General features: G+C 37.4%; 1 protein-coding gene across 3 annotated transcripts in view; it reads left to right on the forward strand.

Annotated features, from left to right (window-relative positions):
- The window catches only part of faf (ubiquitin carboxyl-terminal hydrolase-like faf), a 71,767-nt gene extending 46,054 nt beyond the window's left edge, over positions 1–25,713 (forward strand). Inside the window, exons 34-52 of one of the 3 annotated variants that reach the window (XM_085951219.1) lie at positions 1,545–1,718; positions 2,335–2,476; positions 3,187–3,340; positions 3,436–3,586; positions 4,068–4,185; positions 4,610–4,746; positions 5,658–5,814; positions 9,547–9,656; positions 10,416–10,505; positions 11,927–12,027; positions 12,272–12,456; positions 13,386–13,478; positions 14,734–14,909; positions 15,224–15,453; positions 16,610–16,818; positions 17,866–17,984; positions 23,782–24,132; positions 24,412–24,637; positions 25,575–25,713. In XM_085951219.1, coding sequence (XP_085807345.1) covers positions 1,545–1,718; positions 2,335–2,476; positions 3,187–3,340; positions 3,436–3,586; positions 4,068–4,185; positions 4,610–4,746; positions 5,658–5,814; positions 9,547–9,656; positions 10,416–10,505; positions 11,927–12,027; positions 12,272–12,456; positions 13,386–13,478; positions 14,734–14,909; positions 15,224–15,453; positions 16,610–16,818; positions 17,866–17,984; positions 23,782–24,132; positions 24,412–24,637; positions 25,575–25,580 — 2,929 coding nt within the window. In that variant the 3' untranslated portion in view covers positions 25,581–25,713. Of the gene's footprint in view, positions 1–1,544; positions 1,719–2,334; positions 2,477–3,186; positions 3,341–3,435; positions 3,587–4,067; positions 4,186–4,609; positions 4,747–5,657; positions 5,815–9,546; positions 9,657–10,415; positions 10,506–11,926; positions 12,028–12,271; positions 12,457–13,385; positions 13,479–14,733; positions 14,910–15,223; positions 15,454–16,609; positions 16,819–17,865; positions 17,985–23,781; positions 24,133–24,411; positions 24,653–25,574 lie in introns of all 3 variants that reach the window. The other 2 variants (XM_085951218.1, XM_085951220.1) reach the window with 2 other exon arrangements.
- The last annotated feature ends 338 nt before the right edge of the window (positions 25,714–26,051 follow it).

Genomic DNA, 26,051 nt, shown 5'->3' on the forward strand with positions numbered 1-26,051 from the left:
AGCCTCTTCAGCGTCTCGAAGAATGCGTAAGGACAGTAGAGCGTCTCCTGTCTGGAGGCTATCTCGAACACCGCGCATGGAAAGTCTTTTTAGAGTCAATTGCAGACGATCATAAGACACGAGAATGACAGGTTGCGCATGAGTTTGTCATTCTTTGACGACGAAGTCTGTAAATGTAATTTGAATAAGATTCTACAAGCTGAGGAAAATGGTGTTGTAATTGCTATTCTTACTTCTGGATTGACACTAGAGATGGGAAAACTGGTCGATTTTGAAGACTAAGTATACTTACTACCAGTATAAAAAAATACTAAGAGCCGAGCCACACCGGGCGACTCTGGTCTTGAGACCAGTCGCCGAGACCAGACCGATGCATGCAGTTATATGGACCATGCCACACCTGGTCGCCCAGTAATCGCGCAAGCAATTAAGTCGCGCGATCAGTAAAATCTCGTTTGTGCGCTCGGTCTGGTCTCCCGGTCTGTCTGGTCTCTCTGGTCGGGCTTGCGGTAGCGATGTATGAAAACATATAGCCTATGTATTGAGCGCTGCCACACTAAGCGACCAGTCGCCGGCAGCCACGCCGCATTTTTTGCATAATTGCATATACATTCATTATTATTATTATTATTGGCTGCCTCTCTGGTCGCCGGCAAGTCGTCCGAGTAAATCGCCCGAAGAGACCAGTCGCCCGGTGTGGCTCGGCTCTTAGTATATAAACTTGTTCCAAAATACTTACTAGAATTTTTTATACTATATAGAGCGTTTGGCGTGCGTATGCGACAAAAGTTTCATACTCAACTGAAACTTAAACCAACTCCATATTAGTATTTGAAATATCGGCTTCAATAGAATCGCTAAAAATACACTGAGCTGGGGTTTTCGAAATGTCCCATTTATTATAAATTTTTAAACACTTTAAATTTATGAGTTGTTTTTATGTTAAGTTTAATATTCTTGTTACCATAAAATGAATAACAATGATATTTTTTATTGTCAACTGCGTCACCTCAGTCACCTCACCATATTTCCGAGGGAATAATATGCTGCTACAGAAAATTTATAACCTATTTGTTCATACATAAGATGATGTCATTCGCATGCATAGACTAATAAATTAAAATATAATTGTATTCAAGTGCTACCTCGCTCGCCCGCATTTAATGTCGATATTATTGAAAGTCTACCAACTAGCCAGCGACTCGCGATGATATCATCACAAGTTTTTTGGAACAAGTTTATTGGGCCACACGTACTGAGTATGGGTAGTTTCATCCGAACTTGAGTACACAAACTGGTGAGAGTATTTCCAACTCACCTCTAATTGACACCCTGTAATCATTGGAGCCTTGACACGATGAAGAAATGTATAGCGGATATTATATTATGTACTTAGGTTATTGCCAAGACACAAATATCTCTCTTACAAAGTTTAAGTTGGCAGGCTTAGACTCCAAATTCTTAATTCTTAATACATGTAATTTGATTTGAGGCTCTCAATATTTATCTATGTGGTAGTCACTATAACTCATTTTGACTGTTAGATTGCAAGGCGAACCGGTTAATCTCCGTGAGCAACAGGACGCTGTGGAATTCTTTATGTCACTCGTGGAGTCACTGGACGAAGCCTTGAAAACCCTGGGGCAGGAGCAGCTGATGGCGCGAACGCTCGGCGGGTCCTTCTCTGATCAGAAAATCTGCAAAGGATGCCCGCATAGGTGAGCTTTCATAAATATTTCTATTGTTTAATTATAGCGACACCACAAAAGTTCTGGACATAACTATATTACGCGTAGTAAATTGCTTAATTGAAAGAAATATTAAAGGCTTGTCGTACATGACAACCGCTTGTGGGTGCGATGACATTATAGGTGTTCATTGCACGGAGTGTCTGGACATGAGGAATGTGAGCAGGGAAGTGCTGTTATCCCCCTGCGGAAGCAACTAGGCACCGTAGGTAATCAGCGTAAAACAAACTGCAATCATATGAGTCACTCTGAATTTATATAAGGAACATGCGATGAGGCAGATACTTTACATTCACTGCATCTAACTGTAGGGGTTATCACCCCGTGTCCTGCACAACTTTCCATCCTGCGGCCAATTACTGTACTGCACCTCGTTGCGTATCCAATGGGTTGCCTGCATTTCCCCGCATCTTTACATCTGTTCTGCAAACTGTCACACCCACAAGTGGCTATTGAGAGAATGTTGAAAACTGTTATGCAGCATTTACATTTCCATATTTAACTTCAAAGTTTCAATTTACTCAACTGTGCAGTTGTATTCGTTCAATCTTTAGAACTTTATAAATGTTTTGTTTATCATCTTCAGGTATTGCAAAGAAGAGCCGTTTTCGGTGGTCTCACTGGACATCCGGAACATGTCTCGGCTGCAGGAATCTCTCGAGGCGTACGTCAGAGGCGAGCTCTTGGAGGGGGCTGACGCTTATCACTGTGACAAATGCAATAAAAAGGTTGACTACTTTTTAATTATATTTTGCCGAGGATTGTGTGTTGTCCTTGTGATTGGTTGGTATTGGAAAGGCTCTAGCCTAGGAGCCCAGGCTCAGGGGGCCCGGTGTGGCGGGTCTATCAGTTATGTAAGATAAACACACATCACAAATTTGCTCTAATAGCAAAAAAAAGTCGCCTGTGCCGCTACTTTACCTGAGGGTTTTTAACATTTAAAATATGAGGTTGTAAGATGCAATTTTTGATTGTTTTGTGTTGATACTCGACAACTCCATAATTCAAGTAGATGTATTAAAACTACAAAAAATCGCTAAAAGCAAATTGAAGGCCATTACTTCTACCTCTAACACGATTTTGAAAACGCTTCTGTTGTGTGTCACACATGTCATCAAACATAGCGTTAGCTAGGGGGGCCCGCTTTAGGATGTGGGGCCATGATCGAATGATATGTCAAATGTTAGCATGTGCAGATATCGCCAAGCTAAGCTTCAATTTGTTATGAATGGATGGTGTTGTTTTGTAAATTATTACATACATTGACCATTTCGTACACAAACTATGTTAGATTTGTATTGTAACTGAAGCACTGACGTTGTAATAAAAATTTAGCTGTAACTCGCAGAGAAAATGTTGTGTAATTGCCATCAAGTGTTCTAATATAAAAAGCTTCTTCAAACTCTTTCGTTAATAGTTCATCGGTGTTTATTTTCAGGTTGTGACTGTAAAACGATTGTGCCTAAACAAACTGCCGCCCGTTCTGGGCATCCAGCTGAAGAGATTCGAGTACGACTTTGACAAAGTCTGCGCCATTAAGTTCAACGACTACTTTGAATTTCCTCGGGAACTCGATGTGGAACCATATACCGGTAATATGACAGTCGCTTATTTCATTACGGTATTACGGTAGATTAAATAATAGAATGGGTAGCAACATGTTTAACGTTCATTAATTTTTTTGCAGTTTGGGGACTTGCCGAGGCTGAGGGTGACGTGTCATTACTGGAGGGCTCAGTGACGGGCAACAATCGGAATACTCTGTACACTTTATCCGGTATCGTTGTCCACTCGGGGCAGGCGTCGGGTGGACATTATTATTCATACGTTTTGCACAGGTAATTATTTATATTCCTATTGTATTATTCTTTGTGAAGGTTTAACGGTACAATTTGGAACGAATTTGGGCTATCTCTGGGTGATTGACCGGTTCGTCCTGTGCTCTGCTCAAAAAATATGAAGCATTCGACATTAACATCACATTTCGAAGGCATCAATTGCCTTCCGTTCACTTGTCCTCAGGATCCATGACTCAACTGAGATGTCGTTTCATTATGATTGCCGTTGATTATCATTTTCGTACTCAGTGCGATCCGCCAGATAAATACGGCCATTGTTTAAACTAAAGGCGATTTGTTGAACTACACACTTCAGCAATATGTGTGCTAACAGCTGTCATTCTAAAAAATAATGTTGCGTTAATCTAGCGTGCAGATTTCGATGCATTTTTTTTGTGAATCTCAGCTAAATGACACGCAAAGTAATTTCAGTTAAAACATGAGCGTGTAAGTAATGGATGTTTATTATTTGTTCGTGCAGAGACAGCAGTGGCAATTCACGGTGGCTGAAGTTCGATGATGGAGACGTGTCGGAGTGTGCCATGCAGGACGACGAGGAGATGAAGGCCCAGTGCTTCGGGGGAGACTATATGGGAGAAGTAAATGTATATTTCGTAACGTCAATACAGCATATCCCATTGGCGGAAGCCTGCCATCCTCAATTAGTGTGCGATGGAGCGGACGTGCCATGTCTTTATCAATAGCGGCGTGAGCCTCAATTTTATGGAACATTACAAACAGCTACTTAACTAAGTTGTGGTCCATTAATTTCTTGCCTTATTCGAGGGATTCAAGTCAATTCGAATTAGTAAATCGAAAGCATTATTGTATTTTTTGTGTCACTTCTGTTGCGTGTGCTAGCCACAGTATTAATTTATAAATCAACATCCATCTAAACTCACACTCATATCTGAATTTTTGCAGTTTTTTTTATCTCTTTCTATCAAATTGAAATTTTGTCATATCAAAAGCTCTACGATTTAGAAGATTTGCTAAAAACATAATTTGTTTTAAATTATTTAGGTATTTGATCCAATGCTGAAGAGGGTTTCCTATAGAAGACAAAAAAGATGGTGGAATGCTTACATGCTTTTCTATACCAGAGAAGATGCCGTACAGACATGTCCACTAGAGCAGCCAATGTCGTGTTTATCTATCAAGTGAGTTGCAATTCTCTATTTAATCTGTAATAAAGTCAATGAGCTCTTTCAATTTATATATATTTTCGAATGCTTTCCAGCTTTGTTGGTTGCACACAGTACAGCCCAGGTGTTTCCCACTAGAGAGCACATCAACGTTATCACACAAGAGGCAGAGAAGGGTTCGCCTGTTCAGCTATATAAGTTCAGATCAGTCCACTATCTAGCTCACCTAGTTCAGTGCATTAGCGATGCTTGAGTTCTGAGTTCTAGTAGGACGGGTGATGTATGCAATCTGGCGTATGACACCGCGCTGCGTGCATGGCAGGGGCGATGGACCTCCTTTTCCAAGGGCAGACAAACGCATTTGTTTTTTCCTGATATAATGTGGCACATGGAGATAACCAGATTGACTCCAGACCATCGGACTTCTCAGTTCTTAACCGGACACGGAGGTTTTGCATCCAAGCTCTGTCAGCTTGGCCTACTAGAATCTCCGACTTATGTGGCGAATTGCAGGATGCCGATCACATCTTCAGGGAGTGTCCCCATAAGAGCTTCTCAAGTCAGTCCAACCCTCAGTTGGACCGGGTCGGCCATTGCGACTTGGTATTTATCTTTAAAAAGTTTGTGGCATTTTACGGCAAGTAAGAAGGTCTTTTCTCATCGAGAATTGACCGTAATACATTTGATCGAAGTAGGAATCACGCACACTCTAGTGCACGCCAACCAAGGTCTTGGGAAATTGTTCCTGGGACACTTTCGGCACAACTTTGAAGAGCGCCTAACGTTCTTTACGGCACAGTATATGCCTGAAAAACGGATGCGGAGACATGGCGGGTGGTGGAGGGAAAAGCAAGTAGGACGGGTGATGATTGTAGAGACCTGGGTTAAAATACTAATTTTGTTTGTTGAAACTCTTCTTTCCACAGGGACAGTGGCGTGCCTCAGGCGATATGGGAGTGTGTGAGGCGGGGCAACATCGCCTTCTCGCACCACCAGGGTCAGTTCAGCCTGGAGCACTTCAATTTTATGAAGAAACTCTGCTGCATGAGGCTCTGCGTTCCCACTTCTCCTGGATCCCCCTGGGTCAGTATTCCGTCTGATAACATTGACTTTGGGCCAAAGATTTTTTGTACTTTATATCAGTTTCGAAACGTTTTTACTTTGGTTGAATTTGTAACTATAGAAATGTTAGTATTGTCTATGTGGATTACACTGGATATATTGTTTATGAATAAAATGAAAATGGCGGCCAACAGTACCTACATATTATTATGAAAGTCCATTTTTGTGATCTTATGCGTTTTTAAATCCATAATGATGATTTTATTTTATAAAATACTTTAGTTGATAAAATGAGTGAACTGTAATGCTTTGATGGAATGGCAGGAATGAGGAACCACGGATACTAACCTGGTGTTATATGTGGCAACGGGAGACCTTTGTTTTCAACATTTGGGCACCGTCAACGGCGGACCAGCCACTTATGTTTTGCTGTGCGCTGTTAATTCAGGCCAAGCACAGATGTTTTACGCACACAATAAACGGTGGAGCGAACATGTAGATGTGGCCACTGTGATCACTGACATTATGTGTCAAAAGACAGATATGGAAAGAAAGTGGGAATTAGCGAATTGAGAACTTCTTTTTGGCTTGTATAAGATGCTGAAGCAATCAGATCTAACTTAAATTATGAAAGTGAATCTGGAAGCAGGATACTAAGTCAAATTAATGAATTGTCTGCGTAATTTAGTATTGCAGATTCATTTGTTGGAAATTCTGGGGAAAAATGCACTGCAGTTTTTTTAACAATGCACCATTATATTATTATAATTGTAAATAACTGTATGGAAGTACAGTAAAACCCAGTTAATACGAACATGGTTAATTCGAAATTTTCACGAAAATTCATAAAATCTATATAAATAGAACAATTTTATGAAATTGGAACAAAAATTTTTTTGGTACAGTTCGGCTATGAGGAATACAGCGGAAAACACATTTTGAAAATAGCTGATATACTGAATTATTTGTTAGGTTAACCTAACCAAAACCTGACCTAACCTAACCTAACCTAAACTAACCTAAACTAACTTAACCTAAACTAACCCAAACTAATAAATAATCCAGTAAATTGGGTATTTTCGAAATGTGTTTTCCGCTGTATTCCTCATAACCGAACTGTACCATTTTTTTTCATTTCTATTGAATTTTGAATTAACCAGGGTATACTGTAATGCTTGTCGATAGGAAAACGTCAAATCACAGCACTAAAAGCAAAAGATGGTTCTATCGTCAGAAATTGGGAACACTTGTTGAGCCGAGTTGAAGAGTTCTACAGCGATCTCTACAGTGATGACACTGACAATACGACTATAGACTTAGATCTTCAGAGAAATGGAAATTCGGAAGACCATACTCCCGAAATTACATCCTGGGAAGTAACCCATGCTTTAAATTACATGAAAAGTGGGAAAGCCCCGGGGAAGACGGTTTAACGATAGATATCCTCAAAAAAGCAGGAAAGGATGCAAATGAAGTACTTGCACAATTGTTCACAGCCTGCATATGCAAAGAGGATGTCCCAGAGGTATGGAAAAATGCCAGCATTGTCATTCTTCACAAAAAAAAGGTGACAGAGAAGACCTAGCAAATTATCGTCCAATAAGTCTACTCCCTATTCTCTACAAGACGTTCACAAAAATTCTCTCAAACCGTCTGCAAAATGTACTAGACGAGAACCAACCGAGAGAACAAGCCGGATTTAGAGGAGGATACAGCACTATGGACCATATCCAAGTCGTCAGAGAAATCATAGAGCGGTACCAGGAATACAAACTGCCACTATGCATGGGTTTTATAGACTATGAGAAGGCGTTTGATTCGATAAAGAAATGTTCAATACTCGACGCACTCAGAAAACAAGGAATCCCTGGACGCTATATAAATATTTTCAATAATATATACAGTACCGCAACAGCATCTGTAAATCTCCATAAACCATCGCGCAGATTTCCTATCAGCAAAGGAGTCCGACAAGGTGATACAATCTCACCTAAACTATTTACAGCTACCCTTGAAGACTTATTCAGGCAACTTGACTGGAATGACAAAGGGATCCCCATAAATGGAGAATACCTGAATCATCTGCGCTTTGCCGATGACATAGTAATTTTCTCGCAAGACTCAGAAGACCTCCAAAGCAGAATGCAGGAACTCGCTGAAGTAAGCAACAAAGTAGGTTTGAAAATAAATGTAACAAAGACGAAAGTCATGTTCAACTGCTTTGCAGGCCAAAAAGAGATCCTCATCAATGGCACTCAGCTCGAACAGGTGAAAAGCTACATCTATCTGGGACAACAAGTATCTATAGATGGATGTATATTTGATGAAATTGTTCGCAGAGTAAAGCTAGGCTGGAGTGCTTTTGGCCGCCTGAATAATGTCTTCAAAAGTGACCTTCCACTGTGCCTAAAGCGCAAAGTGTTCAACCAGTGTGTGCTTCCCGTGATGACATATGCGTGTGAAACATGGACCCTAAGTAAAAGAGAGATCCAGAAACTTAGAGTAGCACAACGTGGTATGGAGAGGTGCATGCTGGGCATAACGCGAAAGGACAAAAAGAGGAATGAGTGGATAAGGAAGCAGACAAGGGTTTGCGATGTAATAGAGTTTATTAAAAGCCTTAAATGGAGATGGGCTGGACACATAGCTCGAAGAAGAGACAATCGTTGGACAAATCTAGTCATCCAGTGGTATCCAAGAAATACAAAACGTCCACAAGGTAGACCTAGAGGCCGCTGGATCGATGAAATGATAAAGTTCTGCGGAAGTACGTGGCAACGCAATGCACAGGACCGAGAGAAGTGGAAGCAACTTGAAGAGGCCTTCATCCAGCAGTGGATAGATTCAGGCTGATGATGATGATGATGATGATGATACTGTAATCCAAGAGTACCCAACCTTTTGCATACCATCTGCTAATTATTTTCACAGGCGAGTTCAGATGCGCCATACAACTCAGGCAGGTTTTCTACCTTACGTTCACGGTTGGGGTTGGGAAATAGGGATAGGGGTAGGATCGGCTTTCCTTAGGGGAGGAAAAGGAATAACTCAATCACGCAATTATATTAATTAATTTTTGCCAGTTCAGTACGTCAGAAATGATCTCTTGGACGAGAGGGTGATCGCTGTCGTGGACCCTGCTGATGGTAGCACCATGCCGGAGAGTCTCGTTTGGTGAAGATAACTCTAGAACAGAGTTGTTGGATGTGATGAGAGAGTGAGAGAGCTCTGAGTGGGATGGAGCACTGAGAGCTTTTGAGCGGTTGGATTTCGCTAGTCTTTCAATGTTTGGTGTTAAATTTGTTACGGAGAGCAGCAGAGAATTCTTCAAATTTGAATCAGTTATTTGCGACCTTGTTTTACTTTTAATCAATTTTATGGGTAAACTGTCAAAAAAATAGGACGAACTGATGAGTAAGAAGGTTGAACTCTTGAACTGAGAGCACAGGTGTTGAAAATATGTAGATGGATTCGGTTATGGCGCCTACTTCAAAAGAATAAGTAGGCGCAAAGATGCAATGCGCCACTTGTAATTATCCAATGCGCCACGGCTTGGCCACCACTGCGTAATCAAACGAAAGTGTTAAAACAGATTGCATTGTTGCATTTCAATTCACAAACTTATGAAGTATTATGTTTGCTCTTGCCATCAAATCCAGATATGCCAGTGTTTTAAAACTATAATTATTCTCTTTTCTTATAGTCAAAGTCTGTAGTTTGTATATTATGTAATGACAATTTATTTATTTTCAGGGCCAGGAGCAGGAAGATATTTCAATGTTGTGTGTTCAGCTAGCTACCAAATTTTTATTCCACGTCGGTTTTCGGACGAAGAAAACCTTACGGGGGCCCGCCACTGACTGGTCAGTTTTAACACTATACGCATACGCTAATTTAAATATATATAAATTTACGTTTTCCAAAAAATTAAGCTTGAAATATGCACGAATGAGACTTCTGTGCAGTTCCAATTTTAAAAAGATTATTTTGGAGTCGATGTCAGATGAAAAAAACAAATGAAAATGACCATAATTTTGAAATATGTACATGTACCTTTAGAAAAATACTAGAAAGGTTGGAGCCTCATGTCTTTTTAATGTCCGGCTGAATGCTCTAACCCCTGAGTTTCTGGTCCAACCAGTGTTGCCATATTTTTCTATGCTGATTATAGTATATAGGCGTAAAAATTATAGTATTTCTGAAAAATATATAGTACAGGAACATTTTTCGTCTTGAATCCTTTAAAATTATAGTATTTTGGTATATTTGGCGTAAAATTATAGTATTTTACATTTTTCGCGAAATCTAAATTATAGTATTGTACTATAATTATAGTACGGTTGGCATCACTCGGTCCAACTATGATTCATGTGAATCAGTTTTATATATTATGGTCGTTCTTGATGTATTACTGTTTTCGCCCAGGTAAAGTGGCCTGCTTTGGTCTAACTATTATATTACATTATGTACATTTCTTTACTTGTGAACTGAAATGATTATTTACGATTGGCTTAATGTTATCTTAGTGTTAGTATTGGTTCAAATTCATTCTCTGCTTATGACGGTGACATCTGTCTCAAGGTGACTGCATAGCTTGTTAAATGATTGATGTATCATTCCAGGTGTGAAATTCTGTGCCATCACTTGAGATGTTCCGCGTCTGTCAGATCGTGGTTCGCCACAAACGCCATATTTGATCTGCATCCTCACAGGTATGTACAAGATTTTACTGTAAATAAATTTAATTACATGCTTTTAGTTTGACTTCTGTCATGCAGGTATCTGATATGAATGAAATTAGTTGTATTTTATGATTATATTCATTGCGGTCTTAGGGGTACATGCGCATAGTGTCAATTAGTTAGTCGTTCAATACAACCAAGTAAACAGCATGTGTTATAAACATAACCAATATTGTGTTTTAATAAATATATACATATGTTTATAAACAAATTTCTGTAGACTAACATTCTACACTGTTAATTTATATTCATAAAACTTTATTTATATTGGAGTGTATATTTATTTTTCATTGTAAAGATTGTGTATCAAGATTTGAGGCTATATTTATGTAAGTATTATTTATGAGTAAAATTATATATCAATAAATAAATAAATTTTGTGAATGTTGAGTTGGAAAATAATTCAAAAAATATATTTAAATTTGATTTTTTATTAATTGATCATCTGCACTTCTGAATCGATTATTTAGTTCAACAGTGCCATCTCGTGATTTAAATTAAAATTATATCCATAGTGACACCATATTCAATTATATATATTTTTGGATAGGTGTTGCTACATGACAAGGATCCTTGTACGGATTATAGAGTTCATCGTTGTAACTGAGTCTCCATACACCTCAATGATTCAAAGGTCCATAGACGCATCACAGAATACTCCTTTAGTAGCTCGGCAATCGATACTATCTTCTTCTTTGGCCATATCCGCCCCCCTTTTTTTTGACCATGTCAGATCCTAATAAGATTATATGGGCCTCCACAGAGTGGAGGTTTGTATTAACAGATTGTTGTTTTTACGAGAAATAGATGTTAGCCACTTTCTCAACCTACTAGGTCCATACTCTGACTCATACATAAATTGAAAAACAATATGCGTACTTGCCAGACCCAGGATTCGAACTTGGGACCCACGACGTTATAGGCTGACACTTAAGCCGCGCAGCCATCGTGGATGGTAAATCCGCCCTATAGTTGGAGCATATGGACACCTCGCAGCGTCTTCCTTCAAAAATCCTTGTCGCTCGCCAGTTTTCTTGCATCGTTCCAGGTCATACCAACATCCCGTAGCTCTGCCGTAGACACTCTATAGATAGTATTTAGCGGCCTTCCAGGACGCCAGAATCTGTTGGCTTGAAGAACAGGCAAACCAGGTTGAAGCTCTCTCCTGGCAACCGCAGCACGAGCCAGGTCCAACGTCGCCTCTTCACTTTCAGCGTGATAAGAGGCTAATCTAGTAGAGATAAAAAATTGAATGTAATGCAACTTAGTCCAATGTGTAAGGCACTGTCGTCTCATATTGAGATTGTCAGTTAAGCCTGCAATTTCAATGATCTATCTTCCTGAGTAATAATTTTGATACTGATTAGTTCTTGTCGTTGTGGTTGTTCTAGGATGTGCGAGTACCTACTGGTGTGCCCCTCAACGGAAGTCCGAATGACTTTCATGAAACTAGTCGTCTTCTTAGCACACTTCTCTATTAACGATCCACCAGGTAATATACATTTTTTTAATAACTTTTAACTAGCAAGTGAATGCTACCTCAATAGTTAATGTAATGATTGACAACTGCTAATAAAATATATCTAATAAAATTAATCTATGGTCTTAAGATTTTTCAAGTTTACATTAAATTTTCAATTGATAGACGGTATATTTAAAATATTTATATATTTAAAAAATAAAATTCATTACACGACGGCTATCACATATTTACCATCATTTGATCTTTCCTGCAGTGTCGGTGAACGGTGCGGCAGACATATCGGGGCAGGCGAATTTGTCCGATCAGCTGCTGGCGAGCGTGGTGGCGCTGGCGAGCGGTCGGGAGGCGGCAGAGCATGCTCGCTACCTGCCCATGATCTTTGCCCTCTTCCACATGTACGCCTCGCTCGGCGTGCTCGAAAAACACCAACTCATCAAGGTAAATAATCTATAAACAAAGACGCTGAAGAAAAACCGGATGTAGTCATTATTACATTATGAATATGCATGTCTATTCCAACATAACACGTAATTCCAAATTCATCCAAAATTGTGATATAACAACACTCTTAACACTAGTTTCGCCAGGTGTTAATTCGATAATCTGGACGATCTGTCATTTTGGTGTGACAACGATAGCGCCTAGAGCAAACACGACCTTGCGTGATGCACGAGTCTAAAGTTCGGGCGAATCACAGGTAACAAACAGACTTTTAGGTAACCGCAGATAATTGTTTTGCACACAGAATATATCCGTAATGCATTGGGATTATCTGAAATCTTGGAAATATAATGAAATGGCGTTATCGGGTATTATGGAGTTATGTAATTGGAATACATTTGCTGTACTGGATAATGAGGTTACTAAGGGAACAGTGTTTCTACCTAATTAAAATCGTCATAATGTTGTAATACAGGAAGTTTATTTATGTTTCTTTCTATGTATGGCCTTAAAAGGCTATACCTCAGTTGAGGCATGGTCTAAAAAGATCATGGCTAGGCGATGCGCGGATTGCGGGTAGCGGGTGCAAATGACGCATGCTGAACGAAATATAATTTGTCATATAAATCCAATATGCGTCCATTTAATGTTCTGTTTATTGTTCTATTAGTAACAATAATAATATATTCATTGACATGTTTTCTTTTTCAAGTAAATGGGCAACGTTTTTAGTTATCTTTACACGATTTATATACCATGAAACAAATTGACGTGTTCCCAGCTCGACGTTCTCTCTCCGAATGCCAGTGAGTCAAAAATTTCGTCGCGCCTATAGTTGAAAATTATTTGCCGTTTCACTGATGTATCATCTTAACTCTTTGATGTTGACTATGTATTAATTATTTTTCTGTCTTTCTTTGTTACAGTTGAACGTAATATACTTATTGGTATCAATATCAATAGATGAAACAACGCAGGGGATCAAGTTCCAGTACACGGAGATCATCAAGCTTCATCAGGTTTGTCTTGGTTATATTAATTTTAAGGTGCTTATAAACTATCAGTTTTGCTATCCAATCATTCTCCGTTTCCGTCGAGCTGTCCGTTGAACTGACGTGTAAATGCAAAACGGAGAGGAAACAGGATAGATTTTCAATCAGTTTTCATATCCGTTTTTAGAGTTGCCAGTTAAATTGATGTGTAAATTAGTGTGTTGCCATATTTTTAATACTACTTTTCTAATTTTGATTGAAATCTTATTATTTCTTCAAATATAGATACTGTATTACACCAACCAATATGGTTTAGAAAGTATATATAATAATAATTATTCATTTTTAGTGGATATATACCGCCGAAAATACGTAAATATATACCGCCGATTCCGAACAGAACAGGCAACTGAAACCTCGACTGAACGGACAACTGATCGTTTAAATACACCGCCGTTTCAAAACTGAATGGACCAAAACGGAAACCTTGACTGAACGGACAACTGACGTTTAAAAGCACCTTTAGTCTTAAATGTTAGCATATTAATTGTGATTCATGTCATCATCTTTCACAATATGATGCCAACATCTCTTTCTGCCATCTCTTCTCTCCTGCTCTAGATCGTTGCTCGGGTATTGAAAATCGTACAAATTAGTTAGGAACATATTATGTCAACATGTTCTTTCACCTTTTTCAAGTTATTTGAACGCGCGTAAAAAATAAATAAAAAATGCAGACATGACTTCTATAAATAGAGCACACAACCTTGCATAAGCTCTGTTGTGCGTCCTAATAGAAGATTATCTATATCACTGATTATATTACGGAGCGTGACCCTTCAATGACACACAGTTGGGGTGGAGACAAAGATACAATTACGAGCTGTAAGCGTTGTATGGGAGGGGGGCCTATCAAATTAGGCCACTTTAGATGGCTGGGCTATGTACAGAAGATTGATGGGTCACCCGTGACGACATACAGGAAGCCGAAAGGTAAACGAAGACCTGGTTTAAAACGTTCAAGACGGGGGAATAGTGTCGAGTTGGATTAATAGACTGGAGGGAAGCAACTTTGTACTGACCTGGATGGATGCAGATGCTGGAGAAGACTCACATAGGGTTGTAGCACCAGGAAGAAGAAAAAGACTGATTACTAAAAGAAGTAACAAAATCCGAGCAAGGTAAATGTTTAATAATTGCTTAGTGTTGGAGTCTTCGCTGTTACAGAGCGACAATAGTGGTGATATAAGTATGGCATCTAAAGTATTGCGTGTTTGCACAGGTTGTGTCACTTCTAGTCAGGAGTTGCGATGTGTCAAGTCGGTGTCAGTCGTCGGACACGGGCAACGGAGTGTCTCCCTTCCTCAACCCTTTCGCGGAGCCGCCTCTCTTGCCTGTCAACCTTGCTAGGCCACAGCTGCCACCGCAGTGCGCCGATATACTCTATAATAAGACCAGGTAACCGCATTATTTTTCTTATTGTAGGCACCAATAAACCGCTGAGTTAGGGTAATGATTCTTTGTGTTTGGAATATTATCTACCATTAGGTCACGCTGTCATCTGTTACACAGAACAGTTCTGTGTAGTTGCAGTCGTACCAACCGTCGAGGTTCATAAGCTAAAAAATGCAGCACCATTCTCTGTGAGGATAATCGTAATGGTCGATAAATGCACGGTTTCAATTGACTTCAAATGTAAAATTAGTTAGTTAAAAGCCTATCCTGTAAACTTGAAAAATAAATATTTTAATGTAATTTGTTGTATTTTTCAGTTACGTGAAAAAGCTGATTGAAGAAAGCAATGGTTGCGAGTATTCAACGCGGCTTGTCCAGTTCTTGGCGTGGGAGAATCCGCTGTGGTCTCGCGCGGCGCTCTCCGAACTGCTCTGGCAGATGGCGTACGCCTACTGCCACGATCTACAGCACCACGTGGAACTTCTGTTGGCTCTTCTCCTCCTGGAAGACTCTTGGCAGACGCACAGGATCAACAACGCTATTAAGGGTATGTTTTTGTCTGATTCGGTTTTGTGTTTCATGGTTAGGGTGGCGGCTATCCTGCTGGTCAGACGTTAACAATTTTGGTGCAGTAAGGTCATTCTGTTGCTGTAGTCTGTCTTGTTTGTGGTGCTTGAACTGCTAGCTTAAAGCTCAATTTACATTGGCAGATTCTTAGGTCGACCGTGTACCACGATCGCCCCTGATTGTGAAAAATCACTTAAGTCGTCTCTGGAGTCCTATTTTTGGGCACGATTCACCTGACACTCGTGTCGAAGATTACCGAAAACATATAAAAATATCATATTAATCTTGAGCTTTACCGGGTATGGCCGCACACGGTAAATACAATCAGTAAATCGTTACTTATCTAAACGTCATCTTCAATAGTTTTCATTGTCATTTAAAGTAATATATGGGTGAACACTGTTTAGTGTTGCCGATGAGCCGACCAATAGATATTTTTTGGTTTACTTATAATTGTAAACAATCGTCATTTTTTGCAATATGTTTACCATATTTAATTCAAAGTATACGTTATAACAAGCACTATGATCTAAATTCACAGCTGCGGTCTGACTACAGAGGGCCTTGGCTTACCAATGGCAGAAAAAGAAAAGATATGTAGGCAAATAAAGATCTCTTCTAACTTTTAGACTTCTTCTTGGTCATTCGCTCATGGCTGAGGATCGTTACCACCTTGAAATTGAGTCATTTTCTGAGCGACTGAGATTCTCCTCCTCTTCCAGTCCTTTGCCTCGCCTTCCCTTGCTACCCAACACTTCCAGGTTATTCAGTCCACTCCAAATAATATGTCCAAAAAACTGCAGAATGCGTCTCTGACATATATTGCCGAGAGCTAGAGTTTCTGGATGATTTGACTGGTTTGTCCTATGCTCTGTCTAAGAAATACAAAGCATTTGGCGTTTACACGACATTTCCAAGGCGTCAATTGCTTTCCGCTCACGTGCCCTTAGGGTGTCTATACGTTTCGACTATATTATGTAAAAAAAATATTGAGCCCTAAACATAAATAATTGTATAACCAATGTCTGCTCATGTATGTGTATGTAGGAAATAAATCCTCAATTGAATCCTATGGATAGATTTTTTATAAATATTTTCTCTCTAAGAAGTGGTTCACCTTGACAATAACCCATCAGAGGTGCTTTCAGGAGACGATAGGGACGGCCTGCTGGACAACATAGCGCGGACGCGAGGCCACTACCAGAAGCGCGCGTACCAGTGCATTAAGTTGTTGGTTGTTGTGTTCACGCGGAGTCCCACCGCTCTGCGTGTGCTCCGCGAGCAGAGAGATCTGCGGAAGAAGTGGGCCATGGCCGTGGCATGGCTGCAGGATGAACTCGATCGGGTAAATATTTCATTATTAAGTCGTTTTAGTCAAACTAAAACATTCTTATTGTAAACACGTTGTTTGTTTTTCTCACTACCGCTAAGTTGCCTATATCGGTGGCATATGGAGAAGCATTAGTTAAGTCCATTTAAGTACTGCGAAACAGGTCTGATGTTAGTTTATGGAGAATGGCGGAAAACTTGATATGATTTCGATTCGAGAGTAGGTAATTGATAATAGGTACATATTTTACGGTCGTATCCGACCAGAACCACACATGTTCAAAACATATTTATGTGGGAATTATATACAGTTATAGAATTGATTTTTAACTTATTAGTATTAAAATGCGGGTGTGCTACTGCTTTCGCTGGGGGATAGTGCATCTTGCTAAAACGGCGCCAATTTCAAACAAAAATCCAACTGACTGCTCACGATTACAACAATACATTGGCCCTAATATGTAGCTATTTATTGTCAACATAAATTCTGAAACTTGCGTTTATTACGAATGGATGTTATTCTTGTATTACTTTCGACATGCATGATCATTTCAACAGGATGTGCATTTGTTTGACTTATAACGTAAGCAAAGCATTACAGTAATACCTCGTTAGTAAGTACACTGATAATTCGAAATTCGCCATAATTCGAAATTTTCCCGTAAAAAAAGTCCCTTGAACATAATTTTCATATAAAACCATACCTTTAATTCGAATTTCGTAATTCGAAATGATTTCAGAGTCCTGGCATATAAAAATATTCAATAAATCGTAATAAAATACACTATTTCATGAGCAGTCATTGAAAATTGTGACAGACTTTTCTTAAAACATCAAAAATTACTTATTTTATGAAAGTAATAAAAATAATTCTGACATTTTATGATCCAATTCGGTAGGCACACTATGATCGGAAACAAAATTAATGAAAATCAAAAATTTTCCCCCCCATACATTTCATATTTTGTAATTCGAATTTTTTTCAATTTTCGGTCCCATGGAATTCGTATTAACGAGGTTTATGAATTACGATCAGTATTACAATTTTAATTTTTATTTACAGCAACGCTACGGTCCCAGAGCGTACAACTACAGCCCCTGGTCACCTCCGAGGACCTCCAATGAATCTTCACCAGGATACTTCCTCGAGAGAAGTGACTCCGCCAGAAGAATACTACAAAAGTAAGAGTTTTTCGGATTGTGGATTTTTATCCTCGTCATCCGAAGATGTTGAAGAAACTTTTCTTCTAATGCTGATAGAGTTTTCATGTGAAAGTTGAAAAAAGGGTTGCTGATGATTAATCCTTTCTATGCCGCAATTAGTTAATTGATAGTAATTAACGTAAGAATCGGTGTAATTAAGGCGTGCAAAGACGCTCTGGGCACTTAACCGGTTAAATTATCGCCAAGCTATTTCACATTGTAGATATTGTAGTACATATTATAATGATTCCTGGCTTTACATTTTTAATTTCTACAATTTGCAATTCCAAATGAGTTGAATGAAAATAATTACAAGAACTATTTATGTACCACGTTTTTAAATTCTGTTTAATCATATAAGCTGGACAATTCTATGCATTAATAAATACTTTAAAATTTTTTTTTATATGAATTATCCCATCAACTTGAAAGAAAATGATCAAATCGTAATAAAGAGAGCAATTATTAGAAATTTTCAAACATTTATTAATTGAATAACATAATATATGAGATTTTTAAAACTTGTACTTGATATGAATTCTTGAAGTTAATTCTTTTTTCAAAAACGTCGAACGCCGTTATGCAAAAGTGCAAGCATTGAATTCGATCAAAGCGCCACCTTGCGGATTTTTTCCGAACTAACTTTCCATACAAAACAGAATTAAGGCGATGTCTTTAGCCTAAATAACACATATAATGTGACTTTTACGCCATCTATTTATATTTAAAGGCATCTACCATGAATTTCTAAAAATCTGTTACTAAAAACTTTGGTCAATTCCAACTAGATGGCAGTAAGTTACTATAATAAGTTGCAAGTATGATTAAATAAAATTGCCAGATGAAAAAAATCGCTAGACAAAAATTCATTTACATATTATAAGAATATAATATATTCTACTTACTATAATATTATTATATATATACTTATTCAAATAATTATTAATTTTTTTAAATAAGTACAATATTTTATTATATCGTATTGACATTTTTATGATAGTATAATAGTATATTACAATATATTGTAGGTATATAATTTGATCAAATTCAATTACACAAAAAACGTTGTTTATGGAATTACCTTCACTTATTATAATATAAAAAAGTTCCACTAGTTATTTTGTAATATGTGACAATCTAATTCACTGTGAATTGACACATATAATTTTAAATCGTCTGCCAAGAGTAAAAACTGGATTCCATTGATAACATTGACAATGTCACAAGATTTGATATAATACACGTGATATGATATAAGAAAATAAAATATAATCGCTAAGACACTTCGCTTTCTTCCATTTTTTGTGATGCAAGTGCTTTAGTCGTATGTTTTTAATTAAATCAAAATTGAACCATTTTGGGTAGCGACGCGAAGAGCCCGATGATTTTTTTATAAAGAATGACTTGTCAAATACATTATATTGGTAAAATACCTTCACTGCAGCATTGACGCCACTAATCGAATATAAAATTTCCCAATCAATATTCTGAAATTCGTAATACATAATATGCAATAGGTCGCCCTTAAAGAAGTTCCACAAATTATTATTAATAAACTTCGATTCAGTACATTCACTGTCTCCATTTCCAACATTATGATGTTGAATACGACTATGAATATGAAATCAATTTATACTTGCCAACTTCTTTTTTCATTTTGAATAGAAATTTAGAATACAAAAGGCCAATATAGGGCCAAAGGAAATAATATTGAAACACATACGTAGATTACAAATACTTTTTATTATCACAAGTCTGGCAATTGTAGGAATATATTTTAGAAGAATTGCCAAAGAAACCAAAATAACCACTACATTATAGTAGGTATATAATATAATATTGTAGGTATATAATTTGATCAAATTCAATTACACAAAAAACGTTGTTTATGGAATTACTTCACTTATTATAATATAAAAAAGTTCCACTAGTTATTTTATAGCGAATTTACAATCTGCTCGTATACTCGCCCAGTGTCATCATCGAACAAGCTAACAAGCAGATTATAAACAATCTACCGAGAAAAGTTGACAGCCGGCAGAGCGCAGTAGAGCGATGGTAGCGACGTCCCGGTAAAAAAACGAACAACTCATTTTGACATTTACCGTTTTGACGTTTTAAAATGGAAACATTATTCGGCAAGCATTTTACTTTCATTTACATTCCATTTCATAGCGTTAAAGCCCGATAAAAGTAAACAACAATACAATATTATGATTTCAACTCGCTAGCTTGTATATATTATCTATACTTTTTTGCGTATATTATCTATCGTCTATGATCTGCAACTACGTTCTGTCAAAATAGTCGCTGGCTTGTGGCTTCTCAGCGAATGGAAAGTTTTGTGTGTCATCATCACAATCGCAGTAGCTGAATCACCCGCTTTTAAATTTGTCAACAAACACCTTGTAAAGTAGTTCAATGTCATTGACGCAGGACTTGGATTTTTTAACACTTGTAGTTTGCACTGAGTAGGTAGGTATTTCACTATCTAATGGTACGTTTACATCTGACACTTATACCGTTATACTTATTTTATGTGTCGGACATAAAATTTCATTTACTGTTTACACCTGCATGGATCTGACATAAAATTCTGGTATACTTCTCGTTGAAATAAAGTCTCGACACTTTATTCAATGGCAACATTGGAATAAATATATGCGGTGTTTACATATGATATTGTAATTTATTCGGACACTTATTTTGTATACTTCTCAAAAACGTTATGTCAGTTGTCAATATGGGAATGTTAAAAAAGAAAGTAGCGAGTGTTATTATTTTAAGTCTTTTGGCAACAAAAAGGAGGAAAAAATGGTTTAGATGGGTGCGGGAATGGATTCAGCGACGAGAAGAACTAGGTGCCTTCCGTTTAATGTCAGAGTTTAAAATCGAAGATCCAACTCAATTTGTGAACTTTAGTTTGCAAGATTGGACCTTTTGCCAAAAAACAAGACACACAATTCAGAAATGCGTAGAAGAACGATTAACAGTAACATTGCGATATCTAGCTCTTGATCGTCATTGCATATTCAATATAATATTATCGTACCTAATACGAGTGCAGGTGTGGGCCAAAATGAATTAGGTAATACCATTTGAAGCGCATTTTTTCTTCACAGAGTGCATCAGAATTAATCGTATGTGCCGAGAACAAGCGATATTTTATTTTCGAACAAAATCCATAGAACACGGCACATCCGATTTATTTCTCATTGTCTATGATTTTTGACAGATCGCTACAGTACATTTATTAACGTAAACGTTGGGCATACATTCATGGTGTACCTATGATTATTGATTGTCCGTTGTTTTAGAAATATACATATGCAATTCACTAGGTACCTGTCAAACTACGAATATTGTGTCAGGTACTTGACATAAAAGTAGACGGTGGTCCAACTTCGGTGATATATCGCTCCAAGTTCGAACTTGTCGAAAACGCGGTGTTTACATTTGCGTATATAAGTAGATTGAATAAGTGGTAGGTGAGAGTCGACACAAGCAAAATAAGTGGCAGATACAAATATACTTACTGTTTACACTTAAGTGAATATTGTGTCATACATAAATATGACGATATTAGTGTCAAATGTAAACGTACCATAACAGAATAACCACTACCTACCTACATAATAAATAGTATATTATACTGCTGTACGATGGCAGGTTATCGAATATTGAAGGAACTGCTGCTTGACGCCACTTTTCATGTCACCGTCCATGGGAAAACGAAATGTAGATAGCATCGGATTTTTTTATAAAAACTATCATACATAGTTAGATTTTCATCACGTAGCAGAACATCGCCGAGGCATCTGAAAATATTAAATAAAAAATTAGATCAATGTTTACTTGTTGTACCTATAATTGCATTACTACTGGTATGGAGATAAGATAGGTAGGTACCTACTTACCTCTTCTGTCACACTTACTTTTGATTATCAAAAAACAAAGCAGTTTATAGTCAGTAGTTTCGGTCAATAATAGTATGCTCTCATTTTAAAAATAAATTATATTACATACCTAGGTACCTACTGAACATTCAACATAACGAATTGCTTTGTCATAAACATAACCTCAAACTGACGTAAAGTATTTATAATTTTACGAAAACGATGAGTCTTCGCCTAAAATAATATATATTGATGATAAATGCTTATGATGGTGATTGAAAATACAGTATATTTAACTCTTTTAAATAATTTTTGAATGTTTGTTTGACAATCAAAACTGCGTGACATAGGTAGTTTGTCATTGATGTATGATAATATTATTATACACTGAAAAGTTTACTTACTTGACAAAAATGTTACTGATGATCGATTCATTCCTGTTTTCAAACAATATAATAATAGCCAAATATGTAAAGAAGATGATAATTAATTGTTATAAACACGATATTCGATCGACAGCACGAATGCTACCATATGTAAAAATGCGAGATTTGTATATTTTTTGATTATTTTTATCATAAATAATGGTAAAAAACAGTTGTAATTTAAGCAAATACTAATTGCAAATAATTTGCAGTTACAAATTTTGAATATAGGCAGGTTCCTACGTATATTAAGTAAAATATATTTTAATTATTAAGTTATTTTTATTCATATGGCAATTTCGCCTCGAAGTTTTACCACAAACTGATTCTAGCCAAAATGAAGCAGAAAAATGTTATGTTGTCTTGTCTATGTGTGAGTTTCATTTTCAACGTCATGTTGTTGCATGTGTGTGTATTTTGTATATATGTATTGTTTCGAAATAGTTCCACGGTGGCAGCACCGGACAGCTAAACATCGGTTGAATTTGGACAATTATTATGATTTCGATTTCTATCGATTCGTTAATATACAAAAATACAAGATTAAATTTAAATAACTCCCGTAAAAATTAATAAATAGTATTTTTAATAGAAACGCTAAGCGTTTTTCGTCGTTAATTGAGTCTAAACCAAGATATTTCGATTTTAAAAACATGCTTTCTAACCTATAAATCGATGTTTTTTAAATTTGAAAAAAAAGATATAAGGGTATAATAAATTCCAATTTTCGTTTAGCGTTTCCCTAGGTAATAGATTTACGTACATTTTTATCGTAATTTTGAAAATAAATCTTATGTCATTCATTCTTACCACCCGATAGAAATGTACCGAATTTGACACGTATTTTTGGTATATAGAACTCCACGATACTTCTTAATTTTTTATTTTATTTTTCTCATTATTTTTGAATATATATTTACCGATTAATAAACTTTTCTAGCTATTTTTCGATAACAACTTTACCTAGAGACATCACCTTAACTGAAAATGAATTCAATTCTGCTTAAAGATGGCTAAAAGTATTAAAAGAATGCATTGTCATCGTGTTCTGATGTATTCTAAAAGTTTCAAATGTAGCTAGTCGGGATTTGTACTGGACGAACAAGAAAACGAACTAATAAAAACGTCATAAAAAAATTCTATTTATACCAAGATCAAGGTTATACAAAGCAATTGTACAAGTTTTTGGTAATTTTTTAAATTTTTTAACACTTGTTTAGATAATGCCACGGCAATGAAAAACTTTATCAGTTCTAGAGAAAAGGAAAATAGAACACGTTGATATAGCATTTTCCGAACTGATTTGTATAATTTATAAATCAATTTTCCAATACCATTAATATACATTGTCCTTTTATTAGCAATTTTTTTGGTCACTTTCAAAAATGTAAAATAAGGATTCACTGTATTTCAATCATAGAACATATTTTCACTGTCACATATTGCCGTTCACAGAGCATACCAAATGTGCCCTGACGAAGACGACGATGATGCGTCGCTGAGTGACAAGGAAGGCGAACAGGTGTGCGACGATCGCCACGTGCTGGCGTGTCAGTTGCAACAGCGCGCCACGACCACCTCCGCCCCCCTGGACATCACCTCCCCGCCGACCACCTCCCTGCATCATACGCAGGCCGTTGCGGACCAGTCTCCCAAGCTGAATGAGAAGATTGCAGTCACCCCCAGCGGTGGCAAGGTCAGCCCCAAAGAGAGTGGGAAAGCAGTGGACGAGAGGCATGATCAGAGCATGATGTCACCCAGTGTGTCCGCCGGTAAAGACGGCTTCTCGCTTGAAGACATCTTAAGGTAAGAATGTGTAAAGTGATAAATTATGTAATCTTCACTTAATCTACCATCAAAAGATGTAATATTTGTATTTCTTCCTTAATCTGCCGCCTTCTTGGAATATCTTGCCCTAAGCAATGCATGACCTGTTTACCGACATGGTATATTGCTGACGGTAGGGTAATTATAATAACTAACAATAATTAGTAGGTAACCTACCTAATTAAAAATATATACTGTAATATATTGTTGACACAATAATTATGTTCCTAAATTTAATCAATCACCTCATGTTTTCAGATCGGGAATGACTTCCAACGTCGCCCCACCTCACAAGCCGCAGAATGTGCAGCCTAACTCTCCGGTGGGCGTGATGACCAGCCCGCAGAGGAAGCGGTGGGAGGGGACCACATCCGAGCAAGTGGAGGAAGGGGTGGCGCTGCCTCCCTCCACAGGGGACGAGTGCGTCATCTTTCTGCTGGCGGACATGGAGCCCACTCCACTCGAAGAACTAGACTTTGAATCAGTGAGTGACAATTAGGTGATGAATTGACTTGTAATCTTTCCCGTTCTGTAACGTCAAATAATATGGCAGTATAGTAATTTGTGTAACAAACTCATCCTCATCTCATCCTCCGAACCGAGTTAATCTATCCAGTGGGTTTTAGGGTGTACTTGTGTTCGTTTAACGCCTCTTGTATACCACTTTATAACAGCGGTTGTCCACTTGTCAAGCGTCATGCCAGACCATTGCCATTTAATCTGCTTAGTGATGTCGAACACATCGCATACTCTTGTCTGCTTCCTCATCCACTGGTTTCTTTTGTGGTCTTTCTGCATTATGCCCAACATGCACATTTCCTTGTTAAATTAAGGGCCCATGCTTCACAAATTTCCTGAATAGATCTTTCAGACTAGTGGTGAATAATTTGGGCGAGATCGTGTTGCCTCGCCTGCAGGAAACTTGCGGGACGGTTAATGAAGCTTTACATCAGCTGCTGCATCACTGTATTATTTAGGATATTTAAAAACTCCCTAGAGATTCTTTGGTTATACATGGTGTCTATAATAAAATTGAGAATTTTTAATAGAATCAAATGCCTTTTTATAGTCAATGACTATCTACATTGACATTGACAATTGACTTGTTTAGATTACAACATTTATGATCACTTTACAAGGTTCTTCTTAGGCTATCATGCCACCCGACTCACGGTCTTCCCACACTCCGTTTTTCTTCTGCACCGCATTCAAATCGATTGAAATTAGTCAATCGTTGTAAGAACAAGAAATAAATAGAAATGTTACCAAAGAGATATGTCCATTTGACCCAGGTTTACTCTTTAACTCTTCACGCCACAAGCCAAAGATGTCAATGATATTTCACAAATGCATATAATTATGTAGTTTTATTCACTTTGTTGGCAATTTAATTCAGTAATGGGTAAATTTTTCTTTTCCAGGAATGATGACGTCCGAGCGCTTGTTACCTGTCACACTGAAAATCGGCAACTCGTGTCGGTCACTATGAAAGGTGCTTTATATAAAAATAAATATATATACGTTTCTCATGAACGCGTGTATTCTAAATCAATGATGTACTGAAAATGGACACGCCCTTATCAAATAAGAGACACTCACAATTATAGATTTCATGTATAAGGTTATGAAGTATTTAATTTCAAAATTCATTAAAATAATTCTATAATACCATATCCAGAAAATGAGGCTATGTTTTAGAATAATAGTCAATCTGGATTGATTTTAATATTGTTGGCCATATTGGAGATAAAGTCAGAAGATTGCTAAACATATTTCAGTTTTAGCAGAATTTGAAATCTGCATGCTGACATTTTTAGAAAATATTGAAATTAACCCAATGTTTACGGGCCGCACAAAATTGTGTTTTTGCTAATTACTTTTCAAATGCAAATTAACAC

This window comes from Rhyacophila brunnea, unplaced genomic scaffold (assembly GCF_057557595.1).
Source record: "Rhyacophila brunnea isolate RB1 unplaced genomic scaffold, BYU_Rbru_1.0 scaffold_24, whole genome shotgun sequence".
Taxonomy (NCBI): domain Eukaryota; kingdom Metazoa; phylum Arthropoda; class Insecta; order Trichoptera; family Rhyacophilidae; genus Rhyacophila; species Rhyacophila brunnea.